This window comes from Alligator sinensis, unplaced genomic scaffold (genome assembly GCF_000455745.1).
Source record: "Alligator sinensis unplaced genomic scaffold, ASM45574v1 scaffold780_1, whole genome shotgun sequence".
NCBI classification, from domain to species: domain Eukaryota; kingdom Metazoa; phylum Chordata; order Crocodylia; family Alligatoridae; genus Alligator; species Alligator sinensis.
Genome location: NW_005842144.1, coordinates 2,118,153 through 2,136,407, shown reverse-complemented (window position 1 = coordinate 2,136,407; position 18,255 = coordinate 2,118,153). Strand labels below are relative to the sequence as shown.

The following is an 18,255-nucleotide window of genomic DNA, read 5'->3' as shown; positions in this document are numbered from 1 at the left end:
GTTTTATTACTGGCGAAAACCTTCTCAAAGACACTATTGAAGTATGTATAAGAAGTCTTGCCAAGTTATGCATGAAAGGAATGAAGCTGATCATCAATAAACAGTGAAACTGGCTGTGGAGAAAGTGCATCAAATGTACAAAAGGCTGGGGGAAAAGAAACCTTTCTCATTTTTCAGTTTCTATAATCTTTAGGATTGCTTGCAACAATAATAACCATGCACTTTTCAGATGGAATTGTGATTTTCAAGGTGACTTTTAAAACTTAAAGGTTAATGGCTTATTGTTCTCAGTGTAGTAGTAAAATTACCAGAGGAAGTATGGTACAGGGAAGAAATTCTCAGTATTACATTTAATTATTATACTTCTTGGAGTTCCTGAGAGAGAATTCACAACACCTTGCACTAGTACTTATATCTTCAAAACAATTTTACAAACACTTATTTCCCTCAACTCATAGAGGTGAGTAGGTATGTTGATAGTACCTGGCTTCCTCAGTTTTGTCAGATGTTACAAACACCAAAGCCTGAGAAATCCCCTAGTACAGCCAGATTTTTCAAAATAGAGGAAACTGCACGACAACTAGAGTACTGCAAAATGATAATGACTTGAGATGAATACGGCTGATCTGCAGCAGAGCTAGTGTTGGGACTCGGGTTTTCAAACCTAACATGGCTATTTGTGTGTTTATGTAGTTTAGACTTAGATTAATCCTTCCATTCTTTTTTAAAATGAAACCGCACCAAGCTTCTCATAATTATATTGGTTCATTTAATGGTTCTAAATCATCTGAAAGTTTAAAAGAGGAAAATAAAATTGGTCATCCCTGAATTCTTCTGTATGACTTTATTTGGCTGATTTCTTTTAGTGGGTTTTCATGAGAAACATGAAGGAAAAAAGAATAAAGTGACAAGGTGTCTTATAGATTAATTTATGGAAAATAATCTATGAATAATTGCTTTATTTAAAATAGCCGTTATTGATGGGACGTTTGAAAACCCTCACTATTGTCCTAAGTGCTCCTGTTGAAAACAGGGAATTTTACCATTGATTTCCAGGTGAATTGGTGCTCAGTGATTTTTTTTGAAAATGAATGGCTTCATTTAGAAGGGAGTAGACATGTATGTTAATGTTCATTCCTTCATCTTAATACATGACTTATAAATGTTAAAGGGTTACTGGGACTAAAAGTGACGTGTTTTCCCCCTCTGTTTAATTCAGTTCGAATAAGAAGAAAGTCAAGGCGGCGTTCTCAATGGGGCAAAGGAATTATCAAGAAAAGAAAAGTCAACAATTTGAAGAAAGATGATGATGATGCAAAGTTTGCTGATGATGAAAATCATGGGGAGGACTGCAAGCTGCTGGAGAATGGGGAACTAGAGATCAGTACAGACTGCATTGAGGAAAATGGAGAGGAAACGGGAGACCTGTCGATGACAAATGATGAGTCCTCTTGTGATATCATGGATATAGATGCAGAGCAGAGGCTTAACAACGGGACTGTAGGAAAAGAAAACAACTTTGCATCCACAGAAGAAGAGAGCTCAAATGAATCCCTGTTGGTACCTGACAACATTACGGGGAATGCCGAAAAGGATTTGAGGAATGAGTCTCCATCTAAAGGGGAGTGCATAAATGGAGAAGCATCTCTACACAGCTTAAAAGGGACACCTGCTCCAACATGTCACAATGGGAAAGTGGAAACAGTTGATGTAGTTTTACCCTGTGTTGACAATGATGTATGTAGTAACAAGCAAAAAGCTACATCCGAAGATCAGCCAAAGGAGAAAAAAGAAGCTTCCAGTGAAAATCAGGGAGCTGATATGGTGAGAGTGTCTAACATTGAGGTACCACAATCCAGCAATAATGAGAAGATGTTACAGAACACAGACATTGAGACTAAAGATGCTGAACCAGATAAAGAAGGTATGGCATACATGTTAATTGTTCGAGTTTAAGTGCTAACTTTATTTTCAGAGTAAATGTAGCTAGGCATCTTTTGGGTCTTTTTGGAATAGGTAGTGATACTACTGTGAAGCACAGCCTGTGCATTTTGAACATTTGCTCTTACAACATGGCAGTTATGCATTTAACATGTAATGCTGATGAAATAGCATTTTGGTAATATGGTGGACAACCTTGCCTTACATAAATGTTGCCTTGGATTAGTAATTCTCAACCATGGTGCCATGGCACCCTGAAGTACCTTGAGATCCTTTCAGAGGTGCCACAGGGTCTCGCAAGGTTGGCTTAGGTGTGCAAACATGATTCATGAAATAAACCAGAAATTCCTAAATCCATAGTGTCAAAAACCTGTTGTGTCTTTCCAGTTTCTTTGCAACAGAAGAGTTGCTGTATTACTTTTTCTGTAGTAAAAAAATGCAAGCTAAGTGCTGGCTGGCATTTTCTGAGGCATGCCTTGAATATAAAAAAAAGTTGAGAACAACCATCTTAGATAAATAAGTTTATCTCTTTATTGACAGTATTCTGTATACATCAGTAAGCTTTCTGGGGAATATTGCAGATCCTGAGGTAATATTATACTGTGGATAATTGGAGTATTTCTAAACTATCACTGAGACAGGGTTTACTATGGTGTGGCTCCATGTGCCTCCTTATCCAAGCATTTACAGGACAGCTATCACTGGGTTTGAATCTAGTGAAATAGACTATAATCTTATTACAAATCTGTAGGGTTCTGATAAAATCAGGTTATCAGGAGTCCTTGTTTTTATGAATTGAGAATAAAAGCAATTCTTCCTCTCATAGGCCAGGTACTGACATTACGCTTTTACCAGTATAAGTGATTGGAAACCTGGCACAGAAAACAGGTTTATACCTGTAACAGAACAGAAGTTCGGCATGCATAGACTGGTTTAAAAATAGCTGAACCTGGTCTAAGGTTTACACCCTGCCACATACCAAAGGACGAATGTGTTCTGATTGTTACTTATCTAAACTATACCTCTTACAGAAAACTGTAACTTTAAATCAGTTCCGCCCCGGGCTTTTAGCATGTCTCTACCTAGCCATAAGTGAGGTGTTCATAGTACTTTGCAAGCACAGGTTCCTGATTTAAGCATTTTCCACAGGCTGCCATGCCATGACATGTCTCTTTTTTTTTTTTTTTTTTGAGCATGACAAGGGAAAGGGAAGGACACCGATGAATAAAAGGAAAAGGAGGGGCAGTTTTCTTTGGGGGCAAAGTTTCTTGAGGGAAGAGATATAAAAGCTGTATGCATGATTGCTTATAATGTTTTAATAAATATATACACAAATAAGTTTTTTAATATCAAAGATCAGTGTTACTGTTTGTAAACAAAGTGAGTGTTGCTGAGGGTTTGAATTATGAGGCTGTTTGTTTTTTAAGGATAGGTACCAAGGAAGAATGTGTATAAATGAGTGATAAGAAATAAGAGATGAAGAGTGTTCTCTAGATGCGTGGTGCATGAGAAATAGAAGAGGTGTCATCAGAAATGGATTTTGTAGGACCTGTAGGTGAGGAACAAAATCTTCAACTTAAGCAGGAAGATGAGCAGCAGTCAATGACGGGATTGAAGTGGAGAAGGGGTAGTAGTGTGGTTTGAGTGCTAGAGAAAGAAATAATTTTACAATTTGAATTCTGGATAGACTGAAGGCTGCCTCGCTGACAGTCAGGATTGCCAGAAGAAAAGTAGTTTAAATTCTTGAAATGAGAAGGAGAGAGAATCAATCTTGGAGATTGTAGAAAGAGGAACAGTATTTTTGGGCAACAGCTTTAATGTATAAAATATAATAACAAGAACAACAAAAAACCCTCTGCTTTTTGGTGACTTTACATCTTTACTTCCCCATAGTAATTTTTAATGTTAAAACTCAGCAGGTCAATGTATATCTTTGAGCCGTGCATTTTTATGGATATAAATAAACCTTTAGGAAGCTACATAACGATGACCTTGAAGATGAACACTGTGGTGGGATCTTCACGATCATCAGTTTAAAAAATGAACTTGGTACCCAAAGGGTGGAAACAGATGTCACCTTTCCTTGCCTTTGTGCCACAGTGTCCCACACCTCCTTACCAGTACCTGTGCCGACCTGTGCTTCACCCAGAGGGATGGGTCAGCGCAAATCCTGGCAAGAAGGTATGGGGCAGTGAGGGAGGCAGGGAATCACCTAGCAAAGGGAGCACATAGCCCAGTCAGCTGTAGTGGGACATGTTCCTCTACAGCTGATACTCTTTGGTTTGACCATCCCAAAGCATTTTGTGTAGTGTGTGTTTTTTTTTTTTTTGTTTTTTTTTTTTAAGTAAATTATTTCCATGGCTTAAGTGAGGACTGACACAGTTCCATATTTTCCTATTCCTGGACTAGTCGTTTGAAATTTCCCAGTGAAAAAATGTCACTATAGAGAATTGCATCTGTGCTTGCACAAAGGAAAGGAAGAGGAGACAGATGAATGCTCATTTGTCTGCTGCTCATTGCAGCAGTGGGGGTGATACTCTAATCACCCAGCAGGAGGGGATTGCAGTTGGCATTTTCACTTTGTTGTTCCTGTCCTCTCTCCTAGGATGGATCCTGTTCAGGAATGTGGGTACAGTTCTCTTCCAGGTTGTGAAAGAGCCAAGTGAAGGAGGAAACTTGAAATGAGGCACAGAGCTGAGTTAACAGTAGTGTGACTTCGGAACTAAATTGCTCCTTGTTCCTAGAGCTTGCTAAAAGCTTTGGAGAACCGTGGAAGTGGCACATAAGTAGAGTGTCCATAAAGAAAACTGGGGCACTTCCCTCCTCCCCAGCTTCCCCCCTTTCCCATCAACGATGCTGCTGCAGATAGAGGCAGGCAGGATGTGGGCGCAGTCTGGTGGGGAGGTGGAGCTGCCTGGCTCGCCATGCTGCTCTGCCTTTCCACTAGACTGTGCCCCACACCCAGGACTCATTTTAATTATCCCCAACCATCTGGGGACAGTCTTGAAAATCCGGGACAGTCCTGGCCAAACCAGAATGTGTGGTCACCCTACGCATAAGGCCCTGGAGGGAGAAGAGAATTTTATCCCTTGTCTCTGGTTCCAGGAATTGTAGTACCTTGAGTGCCCTGAATGTAGGGGCTTTTGGGGAACTTTAGGGAAAAGAAATGCTAAATTAAACTAAGGGATTTGCACTTTGGTATGAACTTGAGAGGTTCCTCATCCTGTATGTTCTCATACGGGCCTCCCTTCTATAAATCGCCTTCGGACATTTGCTGGGGGTGCTTGGGCATTTCTTCAGGGGGTGAAGACAGAATGCATCCTCAAAGTAGGCACTCTTAAAAGTCTTGAAATACGGTGTAATACAGTTGTATGAACACAGGTAATTTAGAATGGTTAAAAGCTGCAGCAAAGGTTTCTTTAAAGTACTGTTCAATTCTGGTATCAGCTGGGGATTTTAGGAACGTGTACTATACGTTTGGTGTGTAGTTATGAAATCTTGCTCTGTCCACCAGAAATCTCTGATAGGAGTAAGTGGGTTGATTGGTCATCTCGGGCTACAAGGGGACAATGGAACACATAAGGAGTATTCAGTCTGGAATCCTGCCTCAGAAGTTTAAAAGTTAAAAACACGTTAATACTGACGGAGAAGTTCACTGAACTTTTCAAGCTCAGGGTGTTTTGACTTTTATCAGTAAAGATATATGCTGCTTTGTTGTGGATGAATAGCATTCTCCTGTAATAAGTGATGGTTGCCAGCAAACAGGAAACTATCATTATAGAATTGAACCCACCTAGGACACAAGCAGCTATTAGGCTGTTGTTTCAAGCAGTGGGGACCCTAGCATTATTTCTTACATAGCCAATCAAAGAGGCAACAATGAACCCAAAGATAAGAAATTACATCTGGTGATAGACTATCTGGACCTTAATATTTAATGTTGCTGTCGCAATAGCATTGCTGATAGAAATTGCAAAGCCCAGGGTATTGCTCATTTGTTAGTTTGAGCTTATTAATGACAATGCTTTATTTGTTTATCATTTAATAAAATTAACAAATCCATTGCTTTCTTTCACATAATGAATTTGCCTGAGTTGGACATGCAGCCTGAATAAGTCAGTAGTTGCCATATCAGTGTGCCATCTACCCAGCAGTGAATCCTCTTAACACTTGTTTAAAATGGAACCAAGTAAAAATGAAAGACAAGAGGATCTAAGATCTTTTAACAGGGACACCACCTCCCAGGGAAATGAATAACGAACTGAACTGATCCAGTGAGCCCGTTGCTGAGTGGCATGAGAAATAGAACCAAGCCATGTCGGAGTCAGTTCTGCCAAAGTAATTCTCTTTGTCAGTTTGATCTTGTCAAATGGAGTTGAACTGTCCAGTGACACTAGCAGTTAAAGATCCTGAATCAGTGTTAATCTATGTAGTATGAGTACTTAACAGGTATGAGTTAAAACATTTTAAATTAAACTACAGTTTAATTAAATTAAAATGAATCAACAGTTTATAAACAATTTTTCCAGCTGTTTTTGGTAAAGATGCACCTGAGAACCTAGACAGTAATTTTGAAAAATCACTCACTACTACTTCCACAAAAGAAGCATTGCTCATGTTTGGGAATTGGGCATATTAAATCTCTTCTGGCTTTAACCTTTTTTTTTTTTTAATTCTGGGGTTCAAAATTTTGCTAGAATAAAGAAATTAGTCACACAAACATTAATCCCTCTGGAGGCCCTTAAGAAAGTGTTGTTGGCTCTAAAGACAGTACTGTCATCCAGTCCTCCTACATGGAAGAAGGACGCTATATCATAGGATCTAAAAGGTGTAAAATGTATTGGAGGTAGAAGTGGTGAACAAAAAATAGTGGAATTAGACCTATGGCAGTTACAGCAGCTGGAAACTCGATTGCCTGGGGTTTGGCAAAATCACCTTGGAGACGGGAAAGTCCTTTTTCAATTAAATACTGGAATTACACTTCGGAATATGGTGAATTATCTATCAGTTTAAGTTTTTAAAGTCAAGATTAAGTCTTTTGATATACTGTAGTGCAACCAGAAGTTATGGGCTAGCTACAGGTTTTACTGGCCAGTTAGACTCTTCGGACTGCACGTCTGTAATGGATCCTTCTGCTTTAAAGTGACCATAAGGAAGTTTCTAGGTGTTGATAAGCCACATAACTGATGCTGATGAATCCATGCTTTCTGGGTCTACCAGTAGTAATACAAACACACTTCTGAATTTGAATGCCTAGACAACACGGCGCTTGAATAATAGAAAATGCTATGAGGTGTTTGTTGCGTGACTTTGCTTCATCTTATTTGAAGGTATAGAGATTTTTCTTGTCTAATGGTAACATAATTTTCTGCCATCTGTCTTTGATATGGTGGTATTTTTTTGTCCAAACTGCAGGTGCATCCAAAGGTAAGAAGTCTAGAAAAGTCACTCTGGAGCAGCCAAAATCTGCAAGTCTGGAGCAGGTTCCAGAGGAACCATTGGATCCTGCACCCCCAGTAATTGTTGACCACGGCAGATTAAAGGTAATGAGATTGAGAACTACATTATTTACCCATCCTACTGCTTTTCAGAATGCCACATCCAATGCAGAAACTTGACTGTGGAAATTATATTTGTTAGCATTATTTTTTAAGGAGCCTTTTGTCAGCAATTTTTATTTAAATAAATACAAGTTAATAGTATTGTTAAACTCTTATTGATATTGGTCATTTTTTAATAATTTAATAACATCCACTATTTCTATTGCTGTTTGTGCAGCTACTAATATGTATCATTAGGGGTGTGACAAGTGCTCTGGTTCTGTTAAATGCCAAGTGAATGAAGGGTATACTTTGCCTTCCATAACCTTTATACAAATGCTCAGTAAAAGAAACCTGTAGGATTCAAACACAAACTGATGAGAATTACTGCTTTCCTGGTTGTAGCTCTGGCCTAACCCCAGAGTACAGAGTTGTATTTTAATTAGTGGGAAACTGTGAGGGAACACAGAATTTGCCCCTCCAGAGTACCTGAGAAAGCAGGTAGTCTTGCAATGAATATAGAATTTTGTAAAGGAGTGCCAGGGACCTTGTTGGAAACATTACTGACTATTAAAACTGAAAGGAATCCTTGAAATTGACTTTCCTTCATATAATCAACCTCCAAAATTTCCCCTCCAAAATTGGGGTGTGCGTCTTAAGTGGAAAAGCTGATTTCTAAACTGGGATGAAAGCATGGGAACTCTTTATTGGCTGCTGTGTGTTCTGCTTCTCTCTTGGCAATAGAGGAGGGGCAGAGCATACTTTTCAGCATCAGAGCTATAATTTTTACCCTTACACAGGTGCAACCAAAAAACCAAGTAGCCAAAAGCTGATACCAGCTTGGCAGCAGATGAGAGGGTTTACAATTATCATTTTTGGCTGAGCAGTGGTACTGAAGTGTACTCTGCCCTTGCAACTAGGTCTTGGTCATTGTTGGCACTGGATTCACGACTTGGTTCTGATACCTTGTTCTGGGTGAACCCAAGCCCTCGGACTGACCATGACGAGACTGTTCAATAATAGGCAAATTTTATTGATACTCTTATCTGCTATCAGTGTGTAATGTAGGCAAAGCAAACAAAATAACCCCCCTCCCCGATCCTACTTATCTACTAGTTCCAGGGTTTCACAGAGGTCCACCTGGTCAGTCCATGAATGCCAGATGGTACACCTGGCCAGGACATGTATGCCATTCTTTGGTTCTTTGCTTGAATGTCGGATGTCATCAGTCTTGGTGGGCATCGGCCCTTGACCTCCCCCTCTGATGGGGTGGGTGAGACAGCTCGGTGGTGTGCCATCCGCCCATTGTGGCCTTGCTGCTGTCCCTGCTGCTGCTTTGGAAGTCCTTCCTTTTGTATTCTCTCTCTCCTAATGACTTTTCATTTCCAGGTACTGTTGATTGGTTTCCCTGTGTTCATCATACTGTCCACGTTCTCTTCTGTCAGCATAATTCTTTTGTTTTCACAAACCCAGCACACGCATACGTCTTAATTTGGTCATTTACCGGTGTCTTAATTTAGGCACCCCAGGACTCCCCATTTGGTCAGTCCACCAAACCGGAAATCCCAAGGGCTTTGTAGCTGGTCAGCCAGCATCAGGCTGCATGCATGCTGGTCAGCTAGCATCAGGCTGCATGGCAGGGACTCTGCCACATGTTTAGTTTAAGACGCGATGGAAACAACCACAAAATTCTTACATGATTTGTGGATTAATTTTGTGGATTAGCTTGTTGCACATTTTGTCATGCCATTAATTATCTGAACATGTGGCCAGGTTACTATTTAAGACTCAATTAACTGGTTAATCACGTCTTATGTGTAACATCTGCCAGGGGTTTTAGTCATGGACCAAGTTGTGCTAACTGTTGTACAGGCTTGGAATGAAAAGATGCTCCTTATCCCCTGAACTTAGTTTACAAAAGGACACAGATGGGAGAATAGAAAAAAATGATAGTCAGCGTGATAGCAGAGACCTCAGCACACCACTTGGGTAAAGCTTTTCATATTTAGGTAGGCATCACTTTGAAGGAAAAAAATGAACAACTTTGTAGATGTGTATAGGTAGCGTCTTCCTGGTAAGAACATGCATTCATTATTTTATCAATGATATACAATTTATATACTGAAATAAATGTATGTGTGGAACACCTATTTACAGTTCTTTGGTTTGATGACTGATTACACCAATGATATTACTTGCATGCTAAATCACATCTTTGTTTGTAAAGTAAAATATCTTTCCAGCACACTTCTTCTGTTTTATTCCTGAACAGTGATAAACTAATAAAATCTCAAATGGATTTCAAGATCGATTACACGTTAATCTTGATTCCTTAATTTACATGTATATGTATTTTTTTTTATTTCAACAGAATCTACTTGATCTGTTGGTTAAGAAAAGTGACAACCTTACTGTTGACCAACTCGAGAGGTTGTACTCGCTGCTTAGTCAATGCATCTACCGGCATCGTAAGGATTATGACAAATCACAACTTGTAGAGGTAAAGCACTATGGCTCCTCTAACTTCTCACCTGAGTTTTACTAAACACTTATTAAAGTGTTTCGCAATGGCTAACTAGTAACTAGTACACATCTGAAGCCCTCTTTGAGAACTGTATTTACTAACAATAAAAAGAACCCTAGAACAGGAATGATATAAAAAATCACTGGGGTCATTAGTTTCTGAGATGACCCTTTGCTCCTCTCTCTTTTCTGCAAAAGAACAAACCCAACCATGGGTATCTTTCTACTCTTCTTATTGCATTCTCTGAGTTAGCATTTAAAGGATACAAATGACAGAAGCCATAAGATTCATATTTTAAGGCTGGTAACGACTAAACTCCTTATGAGTGTAGAAGAGAGAGGACAAAGAGCTAACAGTGAGAAAACGTGTGCTAGTGAACTGAGAATGTGGCTGAGAGGCAGGAGCTTTCAAGTAGTTACTTTGGCTCTTTCCTAACTATTGTGAAGGTCTCTTACTTTATTTTCCCTTCTGTCAGGGTTGGTCCTGGGGTCAGTTTTGTTCAATATCTTCATTAAGATCCGGAAGATGGGATGGATTGCACCCTCAGCAAGTTTGTGGATGACATCAAGCTGGGGGGTTTAGGAGGTACACTGGGCTAGGATTCAGTGACCTAGATAAATTGGAGTGGACCAAAAGAAATCTCATGAGGTTCAACAAAGACAAGTGCAAAGTCCTGCACTTAGGACAGAACAATCCCATGCACTGTTACAACATGGGGACTGACTCTCTAAGCAGTAGCTCTGCAGAAAAGGACTTGGGGGTTACAGTGGACAATAAGATACATATGAATCAGCATTGTGCCTTTGTTGCCAAGAAGGCTAACAGAATACTGGGCTGCATTAGTAGGAGCATTGCCAGCAGATCAAGAGAATTGGCCACGTTTGCAGTACTGTGTCCAGTTTTGGGTCCCCCACTATAGAAAGGTTGTAGACAAATTGGAGAGAATTCAGAGGAGGGCAGTGAAAATGGTTCAGGAGCTGGGGGACATTACTTCTGAGAAGAGGCTGAGGGACCTAGGTTTATTTAGTCTGCAGAAGGGACGATTGAGGGAGGGATTTGGTAGTAGACTTTAACTACCTGAAGGACGATTCAGGATAGAGCTGAACTGTTCTCAGTGGTGACAGATGACAGAACAAGGAGCAGTGGTCTCAAGTTGCAGCAAAGGAGCTTTAGGTTGGATATTAGGAAAAACTTTCTCACTAGGAGGGTAGTGAAGCACTGGAACAGGTTACTCAGAGGTGGTAGAATCTCCATCCTTGGAGGTTTTAAAGACCTGGCTAGACGAAGCCTTGTCTGGGATGATTTAGATGGGGATGGTCCTGCTTTGAGCTGGAGGTTGGACTAGATCAGTGTTCTCCAACCTTTTTATGGTGAAGATCATTTTTTGTAAGTAAAGGGTACCCGAGGATCTGTGCCGCCGCCCAGGTGGCAGGGGTCATGGCTTGGCTCAGCCCAGCCACGTGCATCCTGCCGCTTCCTGTTGTGGAGCCTCTGACAAACTGAGATCCACTGTGAGAGGCTCCACAATTGACCACTGGACTAAATGATCTCCTGAGGTTGGCAACTGCTGAACTAGATGATCTCCTAAGGTCCCTTTGAACCCTAATTTTCTATGACTGAAGAATATCCTTACAAGTGGAGCACAGTAAAAGACTAGCTTTAAAAATATTTTGTGATTAAATTTGCCCCAACCTTTTAATGCATGTCAAAGGTCCATTCTGAGTCTAGGTGGTACATTGGGCTAGGGCAGGGATGGGCAAAATACAGACCACCAACAGATTTGCTCCGGCCTCCCAGTGGGTAGCCACCACCTCATTGGATCTGGCCTGTGGGTGGCCAGTGGGTCCAGTTCCAGCCTCCATGTGGTGCCAGGCAGGCAGGTGGAGCTGTTTCCACCATTCTGGGCGGGGCTGCTTCCACCCAGAAGCATTAGCTTTTGATGCAGTGGCATCAGCTGTGGCCCTGGGCTACAGCTTCCACTGTAGCTAGTGGGCATCAGCTGTGGATGCTGCCAGCAGGTGTAGGAGCCCCAACACAAAACCTGCTAGTGGTGCCCACAGTTCACAGCATTGCCCTCCCAGTGCAGCCAAAGCTCCTGCCTGGAGCCCTGACCTGGAATCTGCTGATGGCATCAGCTCTGGACACAGGAAGGCGCTTCTGCCACTTCAGGTCAGTTTCAGCTTCAGCTTCGGACGCTGCTGGAGGTTGTGTGTTGGGCTCTGGATCCTGCTGACTGCTTCCACAACTGATGCCATTGCTCGCTCGCTGCAGCAGATGTCCCTGTCTGGGTCCACTGCTGATGCCATTTGTGAACTACAGCTCCAGCCAGGTTCTGTGGGGAGGAATGGAGGGAAGGGGAGATGGAGGGAGAAAGAGATGGATGTGGCCCTCAACAGGTCACCAAAACTCATTAAGTGGCCATCCAGCTGAAATAATTGCCCACCCCTGGGCTAGGGTGACTATGGAATACCAGTTTGTGTGGCCAGTTATACCTAAGGGAGAGATCTTGCCTAATATCTGGCCTCTCTTGACTCTCCAGCCTAAATGACTTTAAGCAGGTGTTGTGCATTGGTGTGAGCCCAGAGTCCAGCTGCTTCTTGATCCATAGTGAGATGCTTTGACTGCATCCCTTTCTGATACCAATGGGATGCATCAGTTGCAGATATGACCTGGATCTTCACATAACTCATTTGAGAGTTTTTACTTAAGCACCTGTTTATTTCATCTTGCCAGCAAATGGCAACAGACACACTTGTCTGTTTTCTAATAAAAATTTTGTTCAGGCTCCAAAAAGAAAAAGCACTGTAGATAGGATTGTGTAACAGTAACTACCTTCATTTCTCCTTATCTGTGTATAATTTAACATCTTGTGTCTCTTTCAGGAGATGGAAAGAACAGTTCATGTGTTTGAAACATTCCTGTGAACTCAAGATGGGTGGGTTTATCCTCTCTCAAACTGCTCCAGGGAGAGCAGTCCTCTGAGCCATTCAATTTCCATTTGCACCAAGTACGTGCAGAGCCTTAGTCTTAAGTGCTCTCTCTCTCCCTTTTCTCTCTTTCTGTTGAATTTGGTGCTATTGTCTCAGGTACCTGAAACCAACCAGCCTACAAGAACCAAACGGAACTTCATATAGTTGTATCGGTATAAATAAAGAATACAACACCACATCTTGGAGATTTTTGGTGCTACAGAAACTGTTCTCATTTCTGCTCTTGTTCTCTCTACATGCATTGTCTTTTGGGAAACTTCAAACAGTGGAGGAGACAAACAAAAACAAGAAAACTGGATAGAGCAGATAAAACAATGATGAACTTTTTAAAACAGGCAACATTTTTTTTCCAGTTTTTTTTTCTTGTCAGATTTTTCTCTTGTTCTCTGGGGTAATGGACAGAAACCTGTTTTAACGATGGCAATGATGCATTGTGGTAGATAGCTTGAGTAACTGGATGTACATTAATTTGAAGATGAGGCTCTCTAGAACTGCCTTTAATGTGCCTTTTTAGTCAATTGAGAAAGATAAGGCTATTCGGATGGTTGGGATTATAGTGGATGACAGTTAGAAAGCTGTCTTCAGAGAGAAAAGCTCCAAATGGATGAAATGTATTCCCTTGTCATTGAATGGCAACTAGTATTATGGTTCTAACATGCCTGTCTTACTCTACAGAACTAAACTAAGACACACTAAAAAAGCCACATATTTTACCAAAATGGTGAAATTCTTTTATTCCATCAGTGTATTTGTTTTTGAAGCAAATTACACAGTGGAAATTTCCTGTGTTGATAAAATGAAGAGCAGAAAATACTGTTTGAAGGGGGCTGTTCTCTTACTTTTTTTTTTTTTCCCCATCGCTCTATTTATTTGTTGTCCATTTTCTTAGAAATAAAAGAAGTTTAATTCTGGCAGGTCTCTTTCTCAATTCCGTGTTAATTAAAGCTTGGACTTGCTGAATGGATGTAAAAGGGAGAGGTGGTTACTCAGAAAATCTGGAGTCCTTGTTCACTTTAAGGACAACCTAACTAGGCTCCCACAACTCAGTCCATGTATAGCAGTATTAATGTTGGGGGAAAAGGTGAAAGATGAACCTCTGAATTGGTCTGTGCCGACTGCAGTTCTCTGGATCTGAATTGTGTAGTTCAGAACCTTTTCTTTCTGGAAATCGGGGCGAGACCATCTAGGCAGTTTCAAGAGGCAAAATATGTTGCAGTAAAAAGTCTTTATCACAAGCTCAATGTTAAAATATTCCCCGGGATGATTTCTATCAGGCAAGTTAGTGGAAAATGTTGTAGAAAGGCTGTCTGGTGTTACTATGTTTTACCATTCATTATAACTGTTATATGTAGCTGCAGGAATGTCTTTCCAAAATATGCAACACAATGTGATTTGTTTTTAATTAGAGAAAACAGTCTTGGACTACTGCAGAGATACTGAGCTACCTCAGCTTTTTGTATTTTAGTTACCAACAGTGTTTACGGAGGACTGTAATCACTCTGCTACCGTTTACATGCTGAAGCTAAGGTACTTGTCTCCACGTCTATGGCTATTAGTAGTATGCCACTGCAGAAAAACAAACTTGGGCTACTGCAGTAATCCAAAGTGCTTCTTTATATTTTATGTTTAAGCATCATAATTCTAACTTGACCTTTTTCTCCCCCTAAATGCCACTTGGTTTCTTAACATGTAATAGGGGAAAAAACAAGTCTTAGTATGCATCTAGTTACACTACTCTAAATGCAACCCGTGTAGAGACACTGTATTTTTTAGGTGGGAAAGTGCGATTAAAAATAATAGAAAACACATTTTAAACAAGAGGTTCTTTGATCTCAGATTTTGATTATGGGGATTTTTTTCATGTTTTCTTTAGTATTTATTACCATCATACCTGTTTAAAATATTTTGCTCTCTGGTGCATTAAAAGCATTTTGTATTTTGATGAAAATTGTTACAAACGTAAAGATTTGATTAAATAAAATGTAGCAGATTTTTTGTAGCAAGCTTCTGATAAAAGGGTTTTTTGCAAGTCTCAGGTTCTTGCTGCAGCATTTTTTTAAAATATTTATTCCAGTTTCACTTGCATAAAAAAATTTTTGTTCAAGTAGCAGCAGCACTTGTGAAAGATAAAACTGCATACATTTTTAACAGGTTGCAAAGTTTGTTTGAATTTAAACCATTGAGATTTTAGTCATCAGTGAGTGCGACAAGCAAATTTAAGCTCATGCCTAGCATTAAAATGGTTCTAAAAGGTCAGGTTCTTTTTGGAAAAAACAACCTTTAGTCAGTAATATTGATTTGAAAACTGAAAGAGGCACCTTTACTAATCAAGGAGCTGCCACTTTAACAGTTGAGGTCTTTTGGAAAGAATTAGCCAATTTAAGTATATTTTAGTGGACAACTTGGGTAAAACTATATACTCACTTTTTCTGGCCCAAAATAACCACACTTCATCAGGTGTTTTTTTTTCCTTTACAGATGTCTGATGGTTATAGAGTTAAAGCAGCTGTTAATCTATCCATGTGGTCTAAACTTGTTTACTCTTGTATGATTCTTAATTTTTTTTGCCATCTAGTATTGGCAAGAATTTGTACAAATTGACCTCTGTTCCTTGTTTCCTGTTGTGAAAATTGCAAATAAACTCCTGTGCAAGGCCTTGTTGTCAGGTCAATAAAGTATGGCTCAGCCAGACCGAAGTAAGCTTCTCTGTGGGGCAGAGGTGTTGGAGATAGTAGAACTGTTCTTGGGTGAAGTAGATGGCTGTGGAGTTAATTGTATTTGCAAGCTTGAATTTCACCTGTGATTATTTTTTGTTTGGTGTCCTATGTATTGTTACTTGATTTTTTTTTCATATGCCAACAATGTATTTATAGGATTACTGTTTTTTGTAATATCTTGTCTTCCCATTTTTTGATTAAGTTGGTGGGTCAGTGCTGGCTTTTCCTTCAGTAGCTTGAATGGCAGGTCCTGCAGCTGATAGTTATTATTTTATTTTATTTTTTTTGTAATCACAACATAAGCTTGAATTTGGGCTTGTACTTGCATCTTTTATATCTTGTACATTGGGTTATTTAGACATCGGGGAATCCTATTGTTTGGTTTTATTCATGTGCGTCTACTTTGTGGATTGAGTAGACTTCCTTCATCAACTATGGTATATTTTGGATTCTATAGTTTTATTCAGAATTGTGTTTAAATTGATATTTTGCATTTTGACTTCCTTTTACATTAGTTTGAAGTAAGTTATTTAATTTTTTTTTGAACTTCTGGAAATTTTTGAACATTTTACTGTAATTTGTAATATAACTGCTGTGAAATACTTGAATAAAGATGACAAGAAAAACATGGTTTTACTACCAGTAAGATGTTGTTGCATTTACATGAAATGATCATCTCTTAGCTAATTCCAGCCTTTTTAGAAATGGACCTCACTGATGTTGCAGTAGACACATTATAACTCTTGGATCTCACGGCTTGGTGCTTTAGTTGGTATCTTTGCTTTTAGTGTTTGTCCATTAAAGCAAAACATCTACTTCTAATTTCAGCTAAAGATGTGAAAGTTGCATTGCGTTAATAATGAAATAACCCGATGAAAAAAGTCTCTCTGCTTTAGGAAGTGTTCTGTGTTAAACTGGAGGAAAATGACCAGTGGCGCTTGCAGTTTTATCAGCATCAAAGTAAGACTGTAGTTTTCCTGTTGTGTGGAATAAGTATGTCTTTATCTAAATTATTTTCATGGCTTTGGATTGCTTTAGTCCGGGGATGTCAAACTTGTCTGTTAGATGAATGAATGAGTTAGATGGTTGCATGTCATTTTCTTGGGACAGATACAAACACTGTGTCCTGGATTCCAGTGCTGTGATTCTCATGATTGGCTGATTGTTCAGATTAAGCACAGGCAGCCCTGGGTCTGGGACATGTTGCACATTCAATTCAAGGTGCAATGCAGACTAAACACAGTTGGTCCACATTTAAACACATTTAATATGGAACATCCTTTTGGCTAGCTTGCTATTTTACTGCACTATAAATGGCCTGAATATGTAGCTTGTTACAATTTATCATGCAGTAAGTGTAACATTGGTCAGGACCCTTTGTTGAGTCTGATCAAGTTCAAAATCAGTTCAAGATCAGTGTCAGAACTGCCATCTATTTGACAGGCCAGGCACTTACTCCCATGAACCTACTGGTGTGCATCGAATATCGTAAAACAAGTCCCATGTGTACAGGATCAGATTAAGGTAATTTGGATCCCTGGTTGTTACTATGAGGGGCCTGGCATCACTCCCTTTAGGTTTACTGGGGCTGCCATAGAACAATGACGCTCTATGATCAAGCGGATATAGTACATCGGGGGGCAAGGCTTCACAGGGTTGTATATGAACTTCTCATGAACAAATTGGAGAAATGTGGGCTGGACAAAACTACTATCAGGATAGACAGCTGGCTCAGTAGCTTCAAGCAAAGGGTAGTTATAAATGGATTCATGTCAGAGTGGCAGGAGGTTTCAAGTGGAGTCCCACAGGGGTCTGCACCCAGTGCTGTTCATTGTGTGGTGTTAATTATTTGGATCATGGTATAAAAAGCTTCTTGAGTAAATTTGCAGATGGCAGTAAACTGGGAAGGATTGCAAACATGTTGGTGGACAGGAGTTGAATTCAGAAGGATCTCAACAGATTGGAAAGCTTGGCTGGAGCCAACAGGATGAAGTTGATAAATGCAATGTGCTTTAATTCAGGAAGAATCATAAATACAAATACAAAACGGGTGACACCTGGTTGGATGGCAGTGCTGCTGAGAAGGATCTGGGAGTCTTGGTAGATTCGAGAAGAATCTGGAGGGTGATAAAGCTGCAGAAAAGGTGAATACAGTTTTGGGATGCATCAAGAGAAGCACTAAGTGGTGCACCCAGGAGAGGTGATGGTGCCTCTCTGTTCAACACAGGTTAGGCCTCATCTAGATTATTATGTGCAGTTTTGGACTCCACATTGAAAAAAGGACATGGAGAAGTTAAGGAGGGCCAAGTGGTGGGCGAGAAATATGATAAAGGGCTTGGAAAACAAGTCATATGAGGAGAGGTTGAAGGAAATGGGCATGTTCAGACTCCATCACTTGAGATGTTCAATAAGAGGTTGGACAGCTGGTGGTCAGGGATGATCTAGATGTAGCTATACCTAGGTTTTCTGTGGCTGTTTCCCATGCTTCTGGGCTTTGAGGCTTGCCACATGGGCCTGGGAGGGGATTTGGTCCTCCTCTTTTC

General features: G+C 40.1%; 1 protein-coding gene across 1 annotated transcript in view; it reads left to right on the top strand.

Annotated features, from left to right (window-relative positions):
* Positions 1-16,343, top strand: part of ATAD2B (ATPase family, AAA domain containing 2B) — a 119,422-nt gene extending 103,079 nt beyond the window's left edge. The window contains exons 25-28 of the mRNA XM_006025400.3: positions 1,220-1,924; positions 7,357-7,484; positions 9,853-9,981; positions 12,888-16,343. Of these exons, the coding sequence (XP_006025462.2) occupies positions 1,220-1,924; positions 7,357-7,484; positions 9,853-9,981; positions 12,888-12,929 (1,004 nt within the window). The 3' untranslated portion in view covers positions 12,930-16,343. The remainder of the gene's footprint in view (positions 1-1,219; positions 1,925-7,356; positions 7,485-9,852; positions 9,982-12,887) is intronic.
* The last annotated feature ends 1,912 nt before the right edge of the window (positions 16,344-18,255 follow it).